We start from the raw sequence: 21,399 nt of genomic DNA, 5'->3' as shown, positions 1-21,399 counted from the left end.
GATGTGTAATCCTGTGAGAATAATGGAAGAGCCCATATAGTACTCTCTGTCTTTAATAGGCATTGTATCTTGTATTCTGGATTGCTTCTGGGGTGATGAAATTTTCTGTTTGAAGATGTTTATGTTCAGCTGTAGCTTATATAACACTTAAGTTTTTGGTTGAAGTTCTTTTTGAAAATGATTTTCATAACTCTACGGTCAGTTACTTAATACGATGATAATTGTTGTCTCTTGTATATAGATATTTCTGCCAAACTATTATCATGAAATAAATTCTTAATATAATGCGAGGTACATGGAAAACAGCCCAATGTCGCTAATGATTGTGAAGCTGAACGGTGTTAGCAATTATATGAAATCTTTGCTGAATTTACCTAGTTTAGGCAGTTCTATTATGAACCTGGAATTAAGAACTCCCAAATAAAGCTTTATTTTTTTATACTGCTTTTAAACCAAGATGAAATTGAATGTTTAACGTCACTGTTGATGGCTTGACAGAGCAGTCATGATGTTTATTTAATTACAATAACTTACATTCTGTTGTGCTAAATGTTGCAAGCTTTCCTATAGAGCAACTAATTAGTACTCAGAGAGAGAAGGAAGACAAACAAGGTGTACCTTTAAGATGACATTTGTTTTAATCCATTGTAAATATTAACACCTGAAAAGACATAAACAGCTGGAAGATTTCATGTGTGTAATTCACATCAACGTTGTATGCAACTTCTGTTAGTAACAACACCTATGTAACTGCATGAATAAAAAGCTGCATTTAGTGTTTATGCCTTAATGGGGGAATCAAATCAGTTTTAGTATAGCTGTTCTTTTCCATTATATTTCACTTAAACCAATTTATTCTCCATGACTGTAATTATGATCAAAACGCATCAATATGTCCAAGAGCTCTAAGAAAGTTGAAATGAAGAACACACCTTGAATTAAAGTGATGTAACTTTAAGCAGAAAAGGTCTTACGTACCAGTCCCACAATTGAATGTTTGAGATAAACCCTTGTGTCCATGTAGAACCTCGCTGTCTTCAGTGGAGCTGGATTCTGCTTCTGTGGGTCTAACTGGCAGACATGGTTTCTGAAAGTTGTATCTCTCTTCAGAAAAGTGACTATTTAAAAAATACCACCTTCTTATTTAGATGAGCTTCCTGTATATTTTGGGTCATTTCTAATTATTTCACTTCCCCCACCTCAACAATAAAATGGAAAAAAAAAATGCTGCTAGTTAATTCTGCTAGTGTTGCACACATGTGTGGTTATGTGGGAGCAAGTCAAATTCTGTTTTGGTATGTGTTTGGTGACCATAATGTCTCCCCATAAATACAGTGCAATAGACCCTTGGGAAAATCTGCAGTAGTGTTACTGCTCTCATTTTGGTAATCACTGCAGTATATTTTTGTATTGATAAAATCTAGTACATCCTACGTTTCCCTTCTGTGCTAGGAGTGATTATTGTGTTGTAAATTATAAATAGCAGTTTTGGAGCAAATCAGCTTTGTGGAGATGGCCTCTCCCCCCTTTTTTTGGTCAACTTTAAAAATGTAGCTGAAGCTATTTCTGCAGTTTTACTACGTACCAGCCTTTTGCAGGGGAAGGAGGCTAACCCCGTCTCCTTTCAAAAAGAACTGTTAGATAGGCAACTAATAATTTTAATACATCAAATAGATGACCAAAATGTTTTGACCTTACTACTAACCAAAGAGAATATAGTTTAGGAAACTGGGAGGGGAAAAAAAGAAATGACTACAATTCTATTTTAAATCAAGTTATTTTCCTTTAAAAGAATTGTTAAAATTAATGATTTACTTCATTTTAAAATCAGTCCACCTTAGTTGCATGGAAAAAAAAATGATGTTGAGTATTTTGAATCCTGTGAATGGGTTCAGAAATACCTATGTAAGAACTTTTAAAGTCACATTTTGAGACTTCTGGTTGTTCAAAAGGTCTCTATCTTGATAATAAAGCTGCATTGTTTTTTAAAAGCTGGCTGAATGCTACAGGTAGGCAAAAATCATTGTTTTAGATGGAAGAGAGTTTAATGCAATTACCACAAATAGTACTATCCACCTTTTTTCAAGTCCAGTTAGGATTTTTAAATACTTGAGTTTAGAGATGGTATACACTGAAATCTAGCCTGTCTATGAAGTGATGTAGCTGCTGTTAGTGAATGCTAAAAACATTCTGATTTATCCATGATTCAAACATAAATGTTGATGCATATGATGGCTAAACATCCTTAGTTTTAAAATCTTGTAAAGATCACTCCCTTTTCCTTTGTATTGTCAGTGGTAGTCTGAAGGTCGACTGAATCAGTGCATATTTGTTGTTATGGAGAGAGGGAGGGACTAATTCCGTTGTAATCTATCAAGCATTTTTTGACAGGTCCGATATAGTGCAGGCATCCCAGGAGTTTTCCCAGCAATTTCTCCAATAGGAGTTCTATTGTTATGCCAGGCTTTGTATGTGTGGTGTGTCCTGAAATTAATTTGTATTAATTTTAAATTAAGACTAATTGTCAGTTTAAAAGTTTGATTATTGTATTAAGTTTGCAGAATATTTGGAAAATATATTTGTCTGAATAACCGTCATAGATTAGAAGTTTGGATTTTAGTCCTGTCCTAAATCTCTGCAGAGCCAGAATTAGGGGAATGGATAGAGTTGAGATTAATGCTGTCATTGCAGTAATACTTGCATGATTACCTGTTAGATACTGGGAAGAAAAAATGCTTACTATGACAATTGGGGCTAGGAAATAGTCACCTAGGAGGCAAAAATAAACCAACCAAACAAAAAACAACTCCGCTAGCCAGGGCTGATGCCAAAAGTGTGTTCCCTGAGGGGCGTCCCAGCAGGATTCTGGTGGCAGTGTCCCGAAGGGAAACTCATACATATATGCTGTGCTTTAAAGGAATAAAATTTTGTCCAAAGTTTGATCTTGTATGTATTAATCTCTAGTTCAGATATCATTTAATGATACCGTTATTGTTTTGTAATTAAAAAGTTTTTTTTTTTTTTAAATAGGCCTATTCATTCCCCATTATTTCCATTGGCTCCTTGGAATTATGTGCTCCAGTCTCCTTATTCACTATCCTGTTCTAGCTATTGAGAAAAGAGAACATCCTTGTCACATCAGTTGCTGGAATGGAGTGCTCTGCTTTCTCATACATGAGCATCCAGAGATACAGTCGTGCAATCATAGAATATCAAGGTTGGAAGGGACCTCAGGAGGTCATCTAGTCCCAACCCCCTGCTCAAAGCAGGACCAATCCCCAAATGGTCCCCTTAAGGATTGAACTCACAACCCTGCACTGCTGAGTATAATCAGTCTGACTGCTGAAGCCTTTCTGTTCCACTTTTTGGGAAGTCCAGGTTCCCTCTACAGTTCAGACCACTGTATCACATTTAGACTCCTTGCAACTCCTGCCTCAGAGTGCAGACATTTATTAGCACCATTCGCTCCTAGAATCTCTCTTTTTCTGGCTATTTGCCTATATTTTCCTGCTCCAAAGGAGCGAGGGGAATTGGAAGACCATCAAAGACCTTTTTCCCAACAGGGTTTTTCAAGCAGGGAAATATATTGAACATACACAAATTCAGTTAGCTATGAAATATCTCAAAATCATCCATTGACTTGTTAATAGTTTATTTACACTGCATATTTAACACCTTTATTCCTAGATTTCATACTTGACCTATATTCTCTTGCAGTTTTTTGGGGTAGCATCTCTTTTAATGACTGATATCTACATTGCCATTGGCTGTCCCCAAGAGCACAGCTCACCTTTCTGCTGAAAGTAAGGCCTTGTGTACACTGCCATTTTACAGCAGTGCAACTTTCTCACTCGGGCATGAAAAAACACTCCCCAGAGCCCTGCAAGTTTCAGCGCTGTAAAGTGGCAGTGTAGACCGTGCACTAGCACTGGGAGCTACTCCCCTCGTGGGGGGTGGGTTGTGGTTTTTTTTTTTTTTTTTGTACACTGGCTGCCCTAGAGCACGGCTCATCAGAGATGGAAGTGCTGCTAATGTAAACACTCTCTGCCGCCTGGGGAATTAAATGAGTCTACAAACCAGCGCTTTCACCGGTTCCCTAACACCGGTGAAACTTATAGCGCAAAAACTCTGCAAGTGTAGACATAGCCTAAAGCACAAAGACGAGATGCTGTTTTTATGCAAACACCCATGGTAACACAACAAGACATCCCCAAAATTGTTTCTAAACAAAATATTTTTAAAGCCTTTCATGAGGCTTCATTGTGTTTTGAAATCTTTTCTGTTGTAGCATAGCTAGCTTGTATGTGACCTTTTTGTTGACACCTGTACATGCTTTGTCTATATAAAGATACTGATCTTTTAAAAAATATTCTCTCCTGTGGCACATAGTATTTATTGCTGTTTTATTTCGCAGTAAAAAAGTCATAACTGAAACTATAAAATATATTGTTTTGAATGTGAGAGGCAGATCTGACTGGCTGTGGAAATATTAATCACAGTCACTTTATTATACAGGAAACAGGAAGAAACTTGGCAGATAAATGTTACCTACGTTTTTCTGTGCTCATTGTAGGGGACATGGGGTATATATTTTTTATTTTTACTTGAAGCAGTAAAATCCAACATTTATGTTCACATTATCCATGTCTCCATTGTTTTACTAAAATTATGGTGTGAATTTTGAACCTTTTTTGGAAGAGGTTAGTAAAACATTTTGTGCAAATTGCTGTGTGTTTTTTTTTTTTTTTTTTTTTTCTGCTTTGTAAAGGAAGGTTATTAGTACTTGATGTATATCATACTTAATTAGATTTTGGCTTTATTGGGAAAGCAAAACTTATCCATTGTGGGTGTTCGTGGTTTAAAGCAAGCCAGTTTTAACTCTTTAGATCGGGGTCGGCAACCTCTGGCACGCGGCTCGCCAGGGTAAGCACCCTGGCAGGCCAGGGTAGTTTGTTTACCTGCCACGTCAGCAGGTTTGGCTGATCAGGGCTCCCACTGGCCAATGGGGGCTGTGGGAAGCGGCGCAGGCTGAGAGATGTGCTGGCCACAGCTTCCTGCCGCCCCCATTGGCCTGGGATGGCAAACCGCGGCCAGTGGGAGCCACGATCGGCCGAACCTGCCAATGCGGCAGGTAAACTGGCCCGGCCCGCCAGGGTGCTAACCCTGCCGAGCTGTGTGCCAGAGGTTGCCAAACCCTGCTTTAGTCAGTACAAATAGACTAATCTTCAATACAGTTAATCACAAAGTGAAATTTTTGTGGAAAATCAGTTGCTTTTGTGTTGAAGGCATAACTCAATAACAAAGAGTATCTGTGGAAGAGGCCATAGATTACTTAGTGTACGCTTAACAATATGGTACGTTACTTTGTCCATTGGCACATTTACTTTTTTAAAGTTCTCATATACACATCTGGTACACACTTTTGATAGACTATTTTTATTAATTTCTCTATCTAAAGCATTGCTACTGGAGAAGTTTAACTAACTTTGTTGATAGTGTACAATACATCAGCTAAATGAATGAATGGATCCAGATAGAGAAACTTTCTCTAATCCTGCTGGAAGAAAATTGAAGTTTGCCAGAATGTAGGAGAAGAGATTAAATTTGAACTGGAATGATAAATTTGAATAGGAGAGGACCCCTTAGTGCACAGTCTAAAAGGCTGTGCAGCAGTTAAAACACCATGAGAGTCCGTGCTTTTCTCAGGTAAATGGATATGAAAAAATTCCTGCTGATCTAAAAATAAAACAATCTTTTGTGGCAACTATTTTCACTTTATCTTTTCTTCTTCCCTTATTCCAGGCCAGAAGTATATTTCAAGAGGGAACTTATCAAACTAATGTATTTGCATGGACAGGCTGATGGGGGTCCTTCCGTTTTAATCTGTCTCCCTCCTTTATTAGGGGCTGCCATTTTTCTCCTTTTAAATCTACCTTTTTACGCTATAAAAGTGCTTTAAAAGCTTCAAAAAAGCTTTCCAGTTTTGCGTTAGATAACATTACCATAATATTCTGTTTACTTGTATAGAATACCTAACTCAGGGTGCATCACAAATACAGAAGTAACGTTTATGTATAAGGCAATTGTAATGCTTTTGACATTAACCACTATGCCTATGTTAATTTCTGTAGTGCATTAGGTGTGCATGGTTCTTTACAGACAGATGAAGGCATGTCACTACCCGAAGAAGCTTAGGGCTTGGCTACACTTGCAAGTTAAAGCACATTAAAACAGCCCCAGGAGCCCTAACTTGCGATCCGTCCACACTGGCAAGGCACTTAGAGCGCCTGAACTCTGCAGCTGGAGCGTTCCTGGTACTTCACCTCCACGAGAAGCATAACGCTTGCTGCGCCTTGGCTGAAATGCCCCGCGTCACTGTGAAAGAGGTGTTGGATTACTGCGCTCTGATCGGCCTCCGGAAATGTCCCATAATCCCCTTAAGTCAAATGGCCACTCTTGTCACTGTTTTGAACTCTGCTGTAGGAATGCGGATGTGCCCTTTCAAAGCTCCGTTTCTGACATCTGGCATGCTTATCTGTTCCAGGACAAAGAAAGCCATTAGTGTGGAATGTTGCTTGCTGTAAGTGTGTGAGAGAGAGAGAGAGGTTGGGGTAAGGGGGTCTGCTGCTGTCTGAATTTACAAGACCGCATGCTGACATGCTCTCAGCCCCCAAAAAACCCACTCTCTTCCCCCCACACACACACACTCCTTGTCACACTCTGTCCCACCCCCACTATTCGAAAAGCATGTTGCAGCCACTTGTATGCTGGGATAGCTACCACAATGCACTACTCTTTGTGGTGTTGCAAGAGCTGCTAATGTGGCCACACCAGTGCACTTGAATCTGACAGTGTGGATACACTGCAGCGCTTTCCCTACTGTGCTGTCCGAGGGCTGGTTTAACTCACAGCGCTCTATATCTGCAAGTGTAGCCATGCCCGTAGACTGTTAATGGGGGTGGGGAAGGGAAGGGAGAGCAAGGGGAAGTGTGCTATAGAAAGAACAATGATCACAGAAAAAATTGGTACTCTCTGGTCACATATACATCTTGTTGGATCAAGTTTTGTCTTTTTACAGGCCTAGAGCATAACACATTCTCTGCCACTAACATCTTAGAATAAAAACATAATTTTCATGAGTATTTCAGTCATCTGTGATTCAGAGAAAATATCACCAAGGTTATGACTGTTCTGTTTCTACCATGGTGTCAGTGGAGGCTCCTGTCAGTTTATTACATAGGTTTAATGCTGCATTTAGGTTTGTCTTGGTGGTCATCTGCTGTTAACTCTTTGGGAGCTAAAGGTGCAGTCAATAGTTATATTAAATTAATGAATATTCAAGGTGTAAACTGGCTCTTGGCTCAAAACTTTAGACAACAGCCTCCCAGAAATTTTTTGGCAAGGACACCTGGGAACACACTCTGTTACAAAAATCATTAGGATTTTAATATCCATGCAAAACAGACAGGACCTTGGTGTTTGTCTCGTTTAAAAAAGCACACACGTTTGCATAAACTGTCTATTACTCAGCCTACTCTGGAAGGAAGAAGGGCTGAGTTAATTCTTCTGCATTTAAAACTGATGATTCTTGGGTGTCTATGTATTTAATATCGAAGGCATAGCTCATAAAACCATCCCTAACAGTATGGAGTATTTAAAAAATAAACACCTGCATTTCTAGAATATCCCAGGCTTTTCCAACTTTCCTTTCCTCTGCTTAATGAAATGCAGTGTGTTTAGAATACTTCAGGAAAATTTTTAATAAATTATACAGACATAAATCAATGGTGTATGGTTGGAATAATTTTCTCCATTCCCAAGGGAAAAAAAACCTTTCAGTTACCAATCAGAATTACATTCACTTCTTATTTCATTACAGGATTTGGAGTTTCATGGGGTAATGAGATTTTATTTTCAAGACAAAGCAGCTGGAAACTTTGCAACAAAATGTATTCGTGTTTCTAGCACTGCCACAACGCAAGATGTAATAGAAACCCTTGCAGAGAAATTCCGACCAGATATGCGAATGTTGTCATCTCCTAAATACTCACTTTATGAAGTGCACGTCAGTGGAGGTTAGTATATGCTGTTTGGGTCTCGTTCCTGGGTGTGTGTGTGTGTGTTGTGTGTTTTAAAGGATACAGAAAGATGATAAATGTTTCCTACTAATTACCATAACAAATTATTTCGGTTTCTTTGGCACTTAAATATAAAACTGCAAAGGGTTCTCAACTGGTGGTGGTAGTATTTCAAAATATAATGGGGTGTAACATAGATACAATTTGTGTAAATTGTGATGATAGTTTGACCTTTTTGAAAATATTATACTTATCCTCTAGGTGGGTGATGTCAGTGGTGTGGGAATACTCATTTCTAAATAAAAGACCTTCATTCAAAAACTACTAAGTTTAATATAAATGCAGTACACAGCACAGCTATAGTTAAAGGAACACAATCTAGTGAAGGGACACTGTCACGTTAAACACATTTCTCTCAGAAAAGGTTTATCTGCTTTTACAAGTAGTATCAAATTTTACAGCAGGGGGAGGCAACCTGCGGCACGCGTGCCAAATGCGGCACGCGAGCTGATTTTCAGTGGCACTTACACTGCCCGGATCCTGGCCACTGGTCTGGGGGGCTCTGCATTTTAATTTAATTTTAAATGAAGCTTCTTAAACATTTTAAAAACCTTATTTACTTTACATACAATAGTTTAGTTTTATATTCTAGACTTATAGAAAGAGACCTTCTAAAAACATTAAAATGTATTACTGGCACACGAAACCTTAAATTAGAGTGAATAAATGAAGACTCGGCACGCCACTTCTGAAAGGTTGCCGACCCCTGGTTTATAGTAACTGAAATACGGGGGGAGGGGGGGGACACGTTTGTTGGTGCATTTGATAGCATTTGGTGTATCGTCAGTTTTCCTCTTCCAGTTCTATACTGAGATTCTCCTGTTGTTCTCCTTTCAATAGAGAAATAGTGTAGCGTAGTGCTGCTGGTCGTCCTGGGAATTAGCTCTTTCCAGCACACAGAGTGCCCTCTGCTGGCCGGTGGCTCGTCTGCGGTTGGCCCTGTGTCCCTCCTGGACCCTTTACCTTGGGGTTCTGCCCCAGAAGTACCCCCACTCTCTGGGTCTCCCCTCCCAGGGGAACCCCCAACGCTCTAAACCCACCTTGCCTAAGTGGCTACTGCCAGTCACCATCTAGCCCCTGCTCACTGGGGCAGACTGCAGTCTGTAATGGCCACTCATCATTGGCAAGAGGGTAGGACTTGCTGCCTTTGCCTATCCCCAGGCCGCCCCTCCGCAGCCTCAGTACCTTTTGTAGACCTTCCCCAGCCTGCAGCCTGGGGGGTTTACCAGGCTGGAACTCCCAGCTCCCTTTGCCCTTCCCCAGCACTGCTCCGCTTCAGGTACCTTGCTCCCAGGCAGCTAGCCCTTCCCACTCCAGGGCTAGAGTGAGACTTCGCCTGCCTTCTCCCCAGGAGCCCTTCTTACACTGGCCCAGCTGGGCCCTGATTGGCTACCTCAAGCCCACCCATGATTGGCTCCCCAGGGCAGCCCTTTCCCAGGGCTGTTTTAACCCCTTCAGGGTCGGAGCGGGGTGACTGCCCCGCTACAAATAGCAATAGAGGAAAGAAAAGATTTTTAAATAGGAAAGGTTGATTGATTGATTTAAATCAAGGCAATTTAAATCTTCAAGTGGAAAGCCTTTTTAAATAATCAGTTTTAATTAACTGTTCCATTTGTACTTCAGTTATTTTCTAAATAAAGGTGTATGCTCATTGGTTGACATAAATATTAAAATATTTTGATTTACAACTAAATAGGGCCTTTACATTCAAAAAAAAAAAAAAATTGGCTACTGATGTCAAAAGCTGGTTTAGCACTTCCAACAAACTCTGGTTCCAGATGCTTACTTTGTGATGTCTACCAGTTCAATTAGTTGTCTTTCTTTATGACGCCATCAGCAAATACGTACTGCTTGAATGGGTCACTTCCAGCCTTGAAATTTATTATGGTTGGCATGAATGTATGTATGGGTGATTATTAGATGCCCATGTCATAGTAACAGCATCTTCAGCAATTAGGCATTTACCCCGATACTTTGGGTTGAGAATATTGTCAAGAAAATGCAGTGGAGTAAGTGCTTGATCCAGCCACTTCTTTACTGCATGCAATTAACTTTCTTGTTGGGTATTTCTTCTTGTTGAAATGTGCGACTCACCTAAGCATCGGACACACAAGTAGTGGCCATCAGCGATTGAAATGTAGAAAGAACATCATCAGCAATACAACAGCAATTTTTCTGCAACTTGTCCCAGGCTATGGAAATAGATTTTAGTTTCTTCAAGTGCTGTCCCTGTGGATATTCTACTTCAGGTGTCAGTGCGTCCTGGCGCCATCAAACAGATTTTTGGTAGCAGTGTCTTGTCGGGGTGTGCAGTAGCAGTCTTGTGGTGCCACTGGTGCCTCGTCTAACACATGCATGTCCGACCCTCTTCAGTTCCCTCTCAACCGTCCTTGGCTTGAGACTGAGTTCGTTAGCAGTGTCGCTGAAAACCTTAAAATAAGATTAGGTTAAGTTAGATATCTTCGTTTTTACCCTTGTTTATTAACAGTTTATTTTACCTAGTATAGTTAGCGTTAGTTAAATCTAGTTAGATTAGCCATTTAAAAAAAAAACAAAAAAAACTCTCATTTTCCCCGTACCCCCAGTTTTCACAACAGGGACGTCTCAAATATGGCTGGCTCTCCAGGCTTTAAAAGATGCACTTTGTGCAAGGATGCAGTGCCAATCTCTGATGGCCACTACTTGTGTGTCTGATGCTTAGGTGAGTCGCACATACCACGGAAGTGCACTCACTGCAAGAATCTTAAAGCTAGAGCAAGGAGAGACAGGGATCTTCTCCTTAAACTCATTTTAATGGAGAAATCCCTCACTCGAATATCAGACCCCAGAAAACCTGCAACAAGGGACTCCCCAGGCACATCCTCCATGGACAGATTAAGTCCAACTCCTCTACAAGACCGAGGAAAAGGGCCATGTCTCCACCAAGCCAAGAGCCATTGAAAAAGAAATGGTCTCTGTCGAGATCGCTGCCTGCGGTGCCAACTTCCTCCAGCATGAGCACCTTTGATGCATTGGGCACCTGCGGCACCGTCCACTCTGGGACCTCTGCTGGCAGGAGAAAGGAGTCGAGTAGTAGGCATAAAGTGGCCGCCTCCACCATGGAACCGACTACCCCTAAAAAGGGCATGGTACTGCAACTTCTCCACCTGTGATGGCTCCCCCTCTGGCACTGGTCACACTTCCACCTAAGGCAGTGGTGCAGAAGGGTACGGTATCGAATACAATGGCATCGATCTCCCTTATGCACAGATCAGATATGGAAGTGTCCTCTGCTCCCAGATCTCCACTGCTTTGCACCGCCTGCTCGCCGGTACCGATGGCGCCAGACTAGCCAGAATCCCCCAATGCTTCACCTTTTTCCAGTGATGAGGACGATGACATGGAGGAGGCAGTTTTCTCATCTGGACATTGCTCCCCATCAGGCATGGAACCTCATTATAGATCCAGGGAACAGAGAACCAGGGACATGCCCCCATGGCTCGCTAACTCTGGATGTGTCCTCCTATGCCATTCCCCATTCAATGGCCACAATGGAGACCCAGGGGCAGTCTATAGGTCTCAGTTCTACAGACCTCCCACTTGTCACAGGAAACCTATATGTTCTGCAATGACATCAATACCCAAGCCCTCTGAGGCAACAGAGGAGGTGGGGGAAGACAGGGATGGGACCATGGAACATGAAACATCCCCTCATCATAACTCTTCCTCCCCTGATGAGGCAGTAATGTCTCTGCCCCCCACTACTCCAGATGACTTCAGACACTTTCAGGAATTATTCAGGGGGGTGGCACAGAGCCAAAATATTTTTCTTGAGGCAGAACCAGACACACAACACCAACGCCTCAAGATCGTGCACACTTCTTCCATGACAAAAATAGCATTGCCCATAAATGATGCTTAATGGAACCTGCAGGAATGGTGTGGCAAACATCTGCCACTATCTCTCCAACCAATGAGCGTTTGGACAGGTAATACTGTGTGTCAAATAAAGGTGTGGACTCCTCTTCTCATACCCACAACCTAACTACTTAGTGGTAGAGGTGGTCAACCAATGAGGCAAACGACGTCAATTCGGGTCCATGCCCCAAGAGAAGGATTGGAAGAGATTAAACCTCTTGGGGCGAAAAGCTTACTCTTCAGCAACTCTTCAATTACACAGCATTACTCACTAATACAACCATGACAATTATGCCAAAATGAACAATTTCATCCAGAAAATTCCGGAGGGGAAAAAAGACCAATTCCAAGCCATCATCAATGAGGGCCAACGTATTGCTAGAACAGTGCACCACGCATCCCTTGATGTGGCAGACACAGCAGCATGCACAACGGCGACAGCCATTGTCATGCACAGAGCATTCTGGTTACACTCATCGGGTATCCCAAGGGAACTTCAGAACAAAGTATAGGACTCCCGTTCAACAGGGACAAGGTCTTCTCCACTAAGACGGATCAGGTCCTCCATTCCATGCAGGACTCTAGAGCAACACTGAGGACCCTCGGGATCTACATTGCCCTACCCAATCTCAGGCTATGATGTCCCAAACACTACCAAACAAGAGGCAATTTTGAAAAATTGTTTGAGGGTCTGCCTGACCTCACCCACCACCAGCGCCAATAAGCTGAGTATCACAAACCTTTGGTTATCGGCCACAACTGTTATATCATACATGGGCTTCTATCACCACAAGCCAGTAGGTTTTAGAAATCATTCGAATAGATTATACCATCCCCCTTACCTCCATCCCACCTACCCACTCCCCTTCTCACAAGCACCCTTTGAGATAAGAAGTACATTGCCTTCTACAATAAGGGGCCAGGGAACAGGTTCCAACAGAACTCAGAGGAAAGGGATTTTATTCCCATTATTTCCTTACTCAGAAGGAAAATGGAGGTTGGAGGCCCATTTTAGATCTCAGAAAACTCAACAAATTTGTCCGTACCCACAGATTCAGAATGGTCACACTGAACTCGATCATTCCTGCACTGGAAGAGAGGGACTGGTTCTCAGCCCTTTACCTACAGGATGCATATTTTCACATTACCATCCATATCGCTCACAGACAATTCCTACGATTTACAGTGGGACAGGATCACTTCCAATACAGAGTATTGCCATTTAGACTATCGATGGCTCCATGAGTTTTTACCAACCTTAGCGGGGGTAGTGGTGCATTTGCGCAAACAGGGAATATTGATCTTACTATACCTGGATGACTGCCTGCTAAAAGGCCCTACCCAGACAGAAATGTTGCACATCACTCGACAAGCTATATTTCTTTTTCACTCCTTAGGACTACAAATCAATGAGCAAAAATCTACCCTAACTCCAGAACAACAACTGGACTTCATAGGCGCACACCTGAACTCAGTAAAAAGCAACAGAGGGTCCTGTGGCACCTTTGAGACTAACAGAAGTACTGGGAGCATAAGCTTTCGTGGGTAAAAACCTCACTTCTTGCATCTGAAGAAGTGAGGTTCTTACCCACGAAAGCTTATGCTCCCAGTACTTCTGTTAGTCTCAAAGGTGCCACAGGACCCTCTGTTGCTTTTTACAGATTCAGACTAACACGGCTACCCCTCTGATACCTGAACTCAGTGGAGGCCAAAGCATCATTGCTGATGTCCGATTCACAGCAATGACCTCCTTCGTATCAGTGATCTCAGACAGCCTACGACTCTTGGAACATATGGTAGCCACCACTATAGTTGTAAAACACGTAAGACTACACATGCACTGCCTACAAGGATGGTTGAGCTTGGTGTATCTATACCATGAAAGCACAGTTTAAACAAAAGACTCCCACCAACCCCAGAGGTGCTGTAATCACTACAAAAGTGGACAAATCCAATAAATGTTTGCTCGGGTATCTCATTTCAACAGGCTCCACCATCCATATAAATCACAACAGATGCCTCACTGATCAGATGGGGTGCTCACCTGGACATGTATACAATCCAAGGCAAGTGGTCCCCCACGGAAACACATTTCCACATCAACCTGCTCGAATTACGCGTGATCCACAATGCATGCCTACATTTCCTCCCTATTATAAGAGGCAAACAATAAGGGTCCTGACGGACAACATTGCATGTCTGTTCTATATAAATTGACCGAGTGCACAGAGGCCTTCTTCCTGTGCACAAAGGCCTTAAAACTATGAAATTGGTCCATAACACACATCACTATTACAGCAGCATACCTCACAGGTCGACAGAACATGATGGTGGACACATTAAGCAGACAGTTTTCCCAAGAGCATGAATGGGAACTGAACAATGAAATAACAACACGTATTCCACATGTGAGATCCCCACACATAGACCTGTTCACAACATTAGTAAACAAGAAAAAGTAAAAGTTTTGCTCACAAGCAGGACTAGGATCATGATCCCTAGGGGACGCTTTTCTTATCAGGTGGAACACTCCTCTCCTATATGCATTCCCACAGATACCATTAATCTCCAGAGTAAAACACAAAATACAGACTGACCAGGCCAACATAATACTCATAGTCCCGACATGGCCCAGACAGGTAAGGGAACCATGTCTAACATGCATGGCGATCTATACACCGTTCACTCTCCCTCCCCTGCGGAATTTTCTTTCTCAGGATGACGGTCAAGTCCTCCATCCGGACCCGGAGAAACTTCACCTGAAGGTATGGTTCCTGCATGGCTCCACCAAGACGAACTAACCTGCTCAGAACAAGTAAAATAGGTGTTAATAAACAGCAGGAAATCCAACACGCATACCCTACTTGCCTCCAAAAATGGAAAAGATTCTTCCTATGGTGCCAGAAACAAACAAATATCTGCAAGCCAGGCACCACTGCAACTAATTCTGGAATATTTATTATCCTTAAAAAAACTCAGGGCTTGCTACAAGCTCACTTAGAGTTCAACTCGCTGCCATCACGGATTTCCATCAACACGGCAGATGGTACTTCGATATTTGCTCACCCAATTACTAAGTGATTTCTCACTGGAATACAGAACATGTACACAGAAATCCAAGAACCCATGCCAGCATGGGACTTAAATCTGGTGCTCAGAAGTCTAACCAGAGCACTATTTGAACTCTTTGCCACATTCTCATTACTTCGCTTATCTATGAAAGTGGCATTCCTCATCGCCATTACATCTGCGTGCAGAGTCAGTGAGGTAGGGGTTCTCATGGCTCACTCCCTGTACACAATTTTCTTCAAGGATAACTTAGAACACATCCTGAGTTTATGCCTCAAATATTGTCTTTGTTGCATCTCAACCAACTGATTCACTTACCTACATTTCATCCAGAACCACACACTAACACTCAAGAGGCGGTCCCACACACATTAGATGTTCGCTGTCTTATCCTTTTATCTGGACATAATAAAGCCCTTCCAAAAATCACCTAGACTTTGTGTCAACAACAGAATGATGAAAGCTCTGCCATATCTATGCAAAGATTATCTAAATGGATATCCAGCTGTATCCATATGTGCTATTCTCTACACAACACTGAAGCCCCTCTGGGCACCAGAACCCACTTGACAAGAGTGTTAGCTACCTCCTTAGCTGCTACCAAAAATCTCTGATTGACGGTGCTGGGACGCACCGACACCTGAAGTGGAGCACCCACAGAGGGACATATCTCAAAGAACCTCAGTTACTTCAGAAGGAGAGTAACCCTCTCATGTTCAGCATTGAAGTTGATTGTTTTGCGTGTGATAGTTCCATCTGTTTTTGTCACAATTTTCTTCACAAATTGTAATCAGAATAGGTCAGTTTTAATAAATAGCTCAACACAGTCAACCACCGAATTCCAGCATACATCTTGGGGAGAATTAGATTGGATCTTCTTGCTCTCTTCAGCGAAGCCTGGAGCAAAGTGGTTGTTACAGAAGCATTACAATTTCAGCAACGTTTTCTTTTATCCCTTGAGCTGTATTTAAGTCTTTGGTGAAAAGATGCATCAAGTGAGCATGGCATCCATATGTTTTAAGTTTCAGGGTCCCTTCATTATCTTCTTCTAGATTCTCCTCATCTTTGCTACATTTGCAGCATTGCCTGACAAAGCTTATACACTGGACACTTGAATTTTTGTTCACAATTTGAAATAGCGTTTACTGCTATTTCTTTTTAGCATTCTTCTGTATGGGCATTTCCTGATGTATCAGATGTTTCTGTAAGATAGACAAACCCATCTTCTTCTTGTCACACAAGCACGTATTGAATCTTTTTGTATATTGCTTTATCCATCAAGACGCAGATCAACAAATTTACCATCAATGTTTTTTGCACACTGTTCAATTTTCCTTCTCATATGCTGTATCCAGGAATGTCTGCTTTGCTGGTTGGAGTGTAGTCTGGTCATAATGATTGAACCACATCAATGAAATGTTTGTTCTGAACAAGATGAAAAGGAGAATTTGTTGCACAAATGAACCAAGCAGTATTGCTGGAATTTGCTGGTCCTGATTATGAGCTCATCCATGATTTTTACTGGATGATGAAGAAAACTCTTTACCTTATTTAAAAAAAAAATTACTGTGACATATGTTTAGTTACAGCACTGCTGTCTCTGAAGTTGTAGATATTGCAGATGATGCATGTTCATACCTCTATGTCTAAGCTAGACCCTGAAACAAAAAGGTAAAGTCACTCTCACTCACTATTACTTAGTTCACTGTCTTTTTTTTTTTTAAAGGATTTGTACCATTATGTAATAGTAATTTATTCTAAACCCAGTTTTATAGGGAAAATAATAAATCATAAGGATTTCTAAATGTTAAAATTCATAAATCCCTAATAAAACTTTACTTTTTAAACAGAAAATCTTTACCTAGACTGTTTGTTTATACTGAGCAATAAAAATCCATTTCAGAAGTCCAGCAGTAACAGTAAAAATGTAATTGACAAACGGTCACACCACAAACTAACATGCTGAACAAACTAATATTTTGAACTCAAACATTTTGAAATTCATAAGCAAGTAATCCACCCAAAACACAGATCTAAAAGACAATAAGTTAGAGAGACAAGGTGGATGAGGCAAGTCCTTTTTTTTTTTTTTTTTTTTTTTTTTTAAACCAACTTCTTGTGAGAGAGATGCTTTCTAGCCACACCTGAAGTTGGTCTAATAAAAGATATTACCTCACCCACCTTGTCTTTCTAATATCCTGGGACCCAGCACGGCTACAAAACTGCATACAATAATTTGTCATCATTTACTAATATAGCAAGACATGGAAGGCAATCCATAAGAATGGTGCTGTCAAGGTTCCTTCACCATTCTGAACTTTTAGAGTACAGATATGGGGACCTGCATGTGAACCCCTAAGCTGAATTACCAGCTTAGATCTGGTTTTGCTGCCACCATTCCCAAGTACTAACTCCCTTCCCTGAGTAGCCTTGAGAGACTTCTTCACCAATTTCCTGGTGAACACCGATCCAAACCCTTGGATCTTAACACAAGGAGAATTTTCATCCACCCACCAATTCCTGGTGAGTCCAGATCCAATCCCCTTGGATCTGAAAACAAGGAAAAATCAATCAGGTTCTTAAAAAGGCTTTTAATTAAAGAAAGAAAGAAAGGTAAAAATCATCTCTGTAAAATCAGGATGGAAAGTAACTTTACATGGTAATCAGATTTAAAGAGCCCAGAGGAACCCATCTAGCCTTAAGTTCAAAGTTGCAGCAAACAAAGGTAAACTCTCTAGGAAAAGGAACATTTACAAGTTGAGAAAACAAAGATAAACCTAGCACGCCTTGCCTGGCTGTTACTTACAAGTTTGAAATATGAGAGACTTGTTCAGAAAGATTTGGAGAGCATGGATTGATGTCTGGTCCCTCTTAGTCCCAAGAGCGAACAACCCCCAAAACAAGGAGCACAAACAAAAGCCTTCCCCCCACCAAGATTTGAAAGTATCTTGTCCCCTTATTGGCCCTTTGGGTCAGGTGTCAGCCAGGTTACCTGAGTTTCTTAATCCTTTACAGGTAAAAGGATTTTGGAGTTTCTGGCCAGGAAGGATTTTATAGTATTGTACACAAGAGAGCTGTTGCCCTTCCCTTTAGTTATGACAGGTGAAAAAATAAGTTTACTAACCAGTTGATCGAGATTGTTCAGACATGTCCTCATCATCATCATCAAAGTTATTGCGTTGTGAGGAGCATTTTTATAATGTTTCATTCTGACAACCAGGCCTTGTATCTCTTTATTGCATTGTTTACATTTTGGCACTGTTCCTTTCTTATGCAGAGGTATAGGAATTTCTTTAAAAGATTCCCAAATAGGATCTTTATTATGACCTGCAGCCATGGCAGTTTTTTCCTTCTAAGACCGTTCTAAGTCTAAATCAACTCTAGAGGCTGCACACTGAAGAATGTTGTACCTTCTTCCCACAGTGTCCTGCCTTGACACCAATGTTCCTCCTGCCTGGCTGCACATTCTGCTCTTTCTCCCTTGTTACATAACCCCTAGCCCTACCCTACCCTACCCCTAGAAAAATAAAAACAACAATCCAAGATTTCTGCTCTTGTAATTGCACTGCAGTATAAATAAAACAGAGCAGAAGGCAGTTGAGAAATTAATAGATTTGTTTGTTTATATCTGTATTGGTGTACACATGCAAGGAGACAGATCAAGGCTGTTTCCAAGTGCCCCAAACTATCCAGAAGCAAAGGCTGGTAGTCACTGGGCAATCATTGTTTTTCTATAAGCTGGAAAGTGGGTTTCCAATATGGGTGAAGTCATAAATAATACTCCATTTGAAACTGAGCCAATCAGAGCTCAGCTAGGGAGAAAGTATAAAATAGGATTATGAGACCACTCAGGTGGGCTCAATGGATGATCCTGATGAGATATATGATGGTGTCTCTTGGAGTCAGAGGCTGTGTCCCAAAGCCTGTGGTGACTTTGCCAGTCTGTTGCACAGCTCCTGGATCCACTACTAGGTCAAGCCCTTAATACAGTACATGACCTATTGTGCCATATTGATAAAATTTGACATCAAAAGTTACATGTTTCCTCCCCACTCTTCGCCGCACTCTCTCCCCCCAATTTTTCATTTCTATAGAAAAGCAACTTTTAACTCTGTTTTCGACAGAGGCATGTGGATTTAGCATATTTTATTTTTATTTATATGTTCTAAGAAATCATAAGTTTAGACCAGTGGTTTTCCAACTTTTTTTAAGTTAAGCTTTCATGTGCAATTTAAACTCTGCCCCCTTACATGTGCATAGTGGATTTTTCACTTTTTTTCATACTCTAAAATGGCTTGGTTTATTTTTGTTCAACCTTCCCAAACATATTTGTGTTTGTGCAGATTGGGTAAATTTCAGTCTGAAAGGTGAATGTTTGTTTGAAAAAGTTAAAAGGTCTTTTAAGGCAGTGCTTTTTCTTCCTGAGGCCGCTCAACATGCTATAAAAAACTCCATGGCCCACCTATGCCACAATAACTGGTTTTCTACATATAAAAGCCAGGGCCAGCGTTAGGGGATAGCAAGCGCCTCATGCTGTGGGGCCCCTGCAAAACTATATTGCTCAGGCTTCAGCTTCAGCCCTCAGGTTCTAGGCTTCAATCCCATGCGGTGGGGCTTCGGCTTTCTACCCTGGACCCCAGCGAGTCTAATGCTGGTCCTTGTTGGCGGCCCCCCTGAAACCTGCTTCTGGGCTTGGACCCCTGGTTGAGAACCACTGCTTTAGGCATTCTTATCTATAGATATTGCTGTGTGTTCCACCTATAGTTACGCATGGGAAGTTTGTACGTCCCAAATTTCACTGTCTGTCCTAAAAGTTCCACAGATCTACTTACAATGGATCTTCAGTTTGTGCAGCTACAGTAGTAAAAAATTAACCTCTTAGTCACTGGAAAAGGCATAGCTCCCTGAATTGAGAAGCCTTCTATAGCTGCAGAAAAGCATAAGCAGACTTGCTGCTGCACAGCAAATCTTTTTTTAAAGAGAGAATCAGTTTAATCCTAAATTTGTCAACTCTGACTAAGACAAAGTAACACACCATAATTGTCTTGAATCTTGAGGTGCTGAATTAACCATTAGTTATCAATTTTCTCTTTCATATTTTGAAGAAGAAAGAAGATTAGATATAGATGAGAAGCCTCTTGTTGTACAGTTAAATTGGAACAAGGATGACCGAGAGGGGAGGTTTGTTCTCAAGAATGAAAATGATACACTTCCTCCAAAGGTAAAGTAATATGCAGGGTGATGGTTTTAGTTCTTAGGAAAGTGCTGTTGTGATTTTTGTGACTTGTTCAAATTCAATAAATATTTATTTAGATTTATAAAAGTGTACCTGTTCATATCATAAGTTTAAAAATAGCTTAAGTGCTTCAGTATAACTTACATTAACCTGCTAACAGTACAGAGAGACTGAATTCTAAAGCTGTGAAGATCTTTCAAAGAATTCCTTGCCAGTAGTCCCTTCTGGTTTACACCACTGGGATCCCAGTTTGAGCATTTTTGCTGCTCCCAACTGTGTAAGTATGGCATGACAAGAGAGTTAGTTAGTTACTCTCAAACTTACTTAGGACTTTAAAGGCCAAAACAACTACTTAAACTTTACCAGCAAATCTAGTGGCAGGCAGTGTAGATTGTGGAGAACTAGTTTAATATCCTTGCACCCAGAGGTCTGCCATTATGGGCAGCTGGTATAATAGGCTGGGGGGGCGCTAAGCCTCCCCAGATGGGATGCGGGGCACTTCACTTTCGAAGCACCCCACTGGCCTGCAGCTGTTGGAGTGCTATCGCTGAAAGGGTGTTCATGGCCCCACCCACTCTTCGCACTGAGGCCCTGCTCTAGGCTCCCACTTTTCCCCTGTGGCCCAACCCATACTGCTCTTCTTCCTGTCCCTGCTCCACCTCTTCCACTGCGGGCCTGCCCCCCCCCCCCCCCCCCCCAACCTGTGTCTCGTACTTCTTCACACACACACCCCCGGCTGTCTCTCGCGCTTCACCACTTCTCTTCCCCCCCTCACCTCCCCACCTGCTGCTCATGCCTGTTTGCCCCCCTGAGAAGCAGAGAGGTGTGGGCAGCAGGCAGGGGGCCCCCAGGGGAGAGGGCTGAGAGTCGCAGGCAGGGGAGCCTCTTAGGGGAGGGGGCCGGGCTTGGGGCGGTCTGGGGGTGGAGCGTGGATGGGGCCTTGAGGGACAAGGCCAAGTGGGGGTGGGTCTCGGGGCAGAGCAGGGGGTGGGCTATGGTCTGGGTGCCGGTGGCCCTCCCCACTTCTAGGGAGCTTCCGGTGCTCAGGCCCAGCCTCAC

The 21,399-nt window shown here is 41.8% G+C and overlaps 1 protein-coding gene across 21 annotated transcripts in view; it reads left to right on the top strand.

Moving 5' to 3' along the window:
- The window catches only part of AFDN (afadin, adherens junction formation factor), a 228,455-nt gene that overhangs the window by 61,435 nt on the left and 145,621 nt on the right, over positions 1 to 21,399 (top strand). For 15 of the 21 annotated variants that reach the window (XM_034765208.1, XM_034765207.1, XM_034765204.1 and 12 more), the window contains exons 2-3: positions 7,880 to 8,075; positions 20,210 to 20,325. In XM_034765208.1, coding sequence (XP_034621099.1) covers positions 7,880 to 8,075; positions 20,210 to 20,325 — 312 coding nt within the window. The remainder of the gene's footprint in view (positions 1 to 7,879; positions 8,076 to 20,209; positions 20,326 to 21,399) is intronic. The other 6 variants (XM_034765202.1, XM_034765209.1, XM_034765216.1 and 3 more) reach the window with 1 other exon arrangement.

Source organism: Trachemys scripta, chromosome 3, assembly GCF_013100865.1.
Source record: "Trachemys scripta elegans isolate TJP31775 chromosome 3, CAS_Tse_1.0, whole genome shotgun sequence".
Taxonomy (NCBI): Eukaryota; Metazoa; Chordata; order Testudines; family Emydidae; genus Trachemys; species Trachemys scripta.
This window is presented reverse-complemented; position numbering and strand designations above follow the sequence as displayed.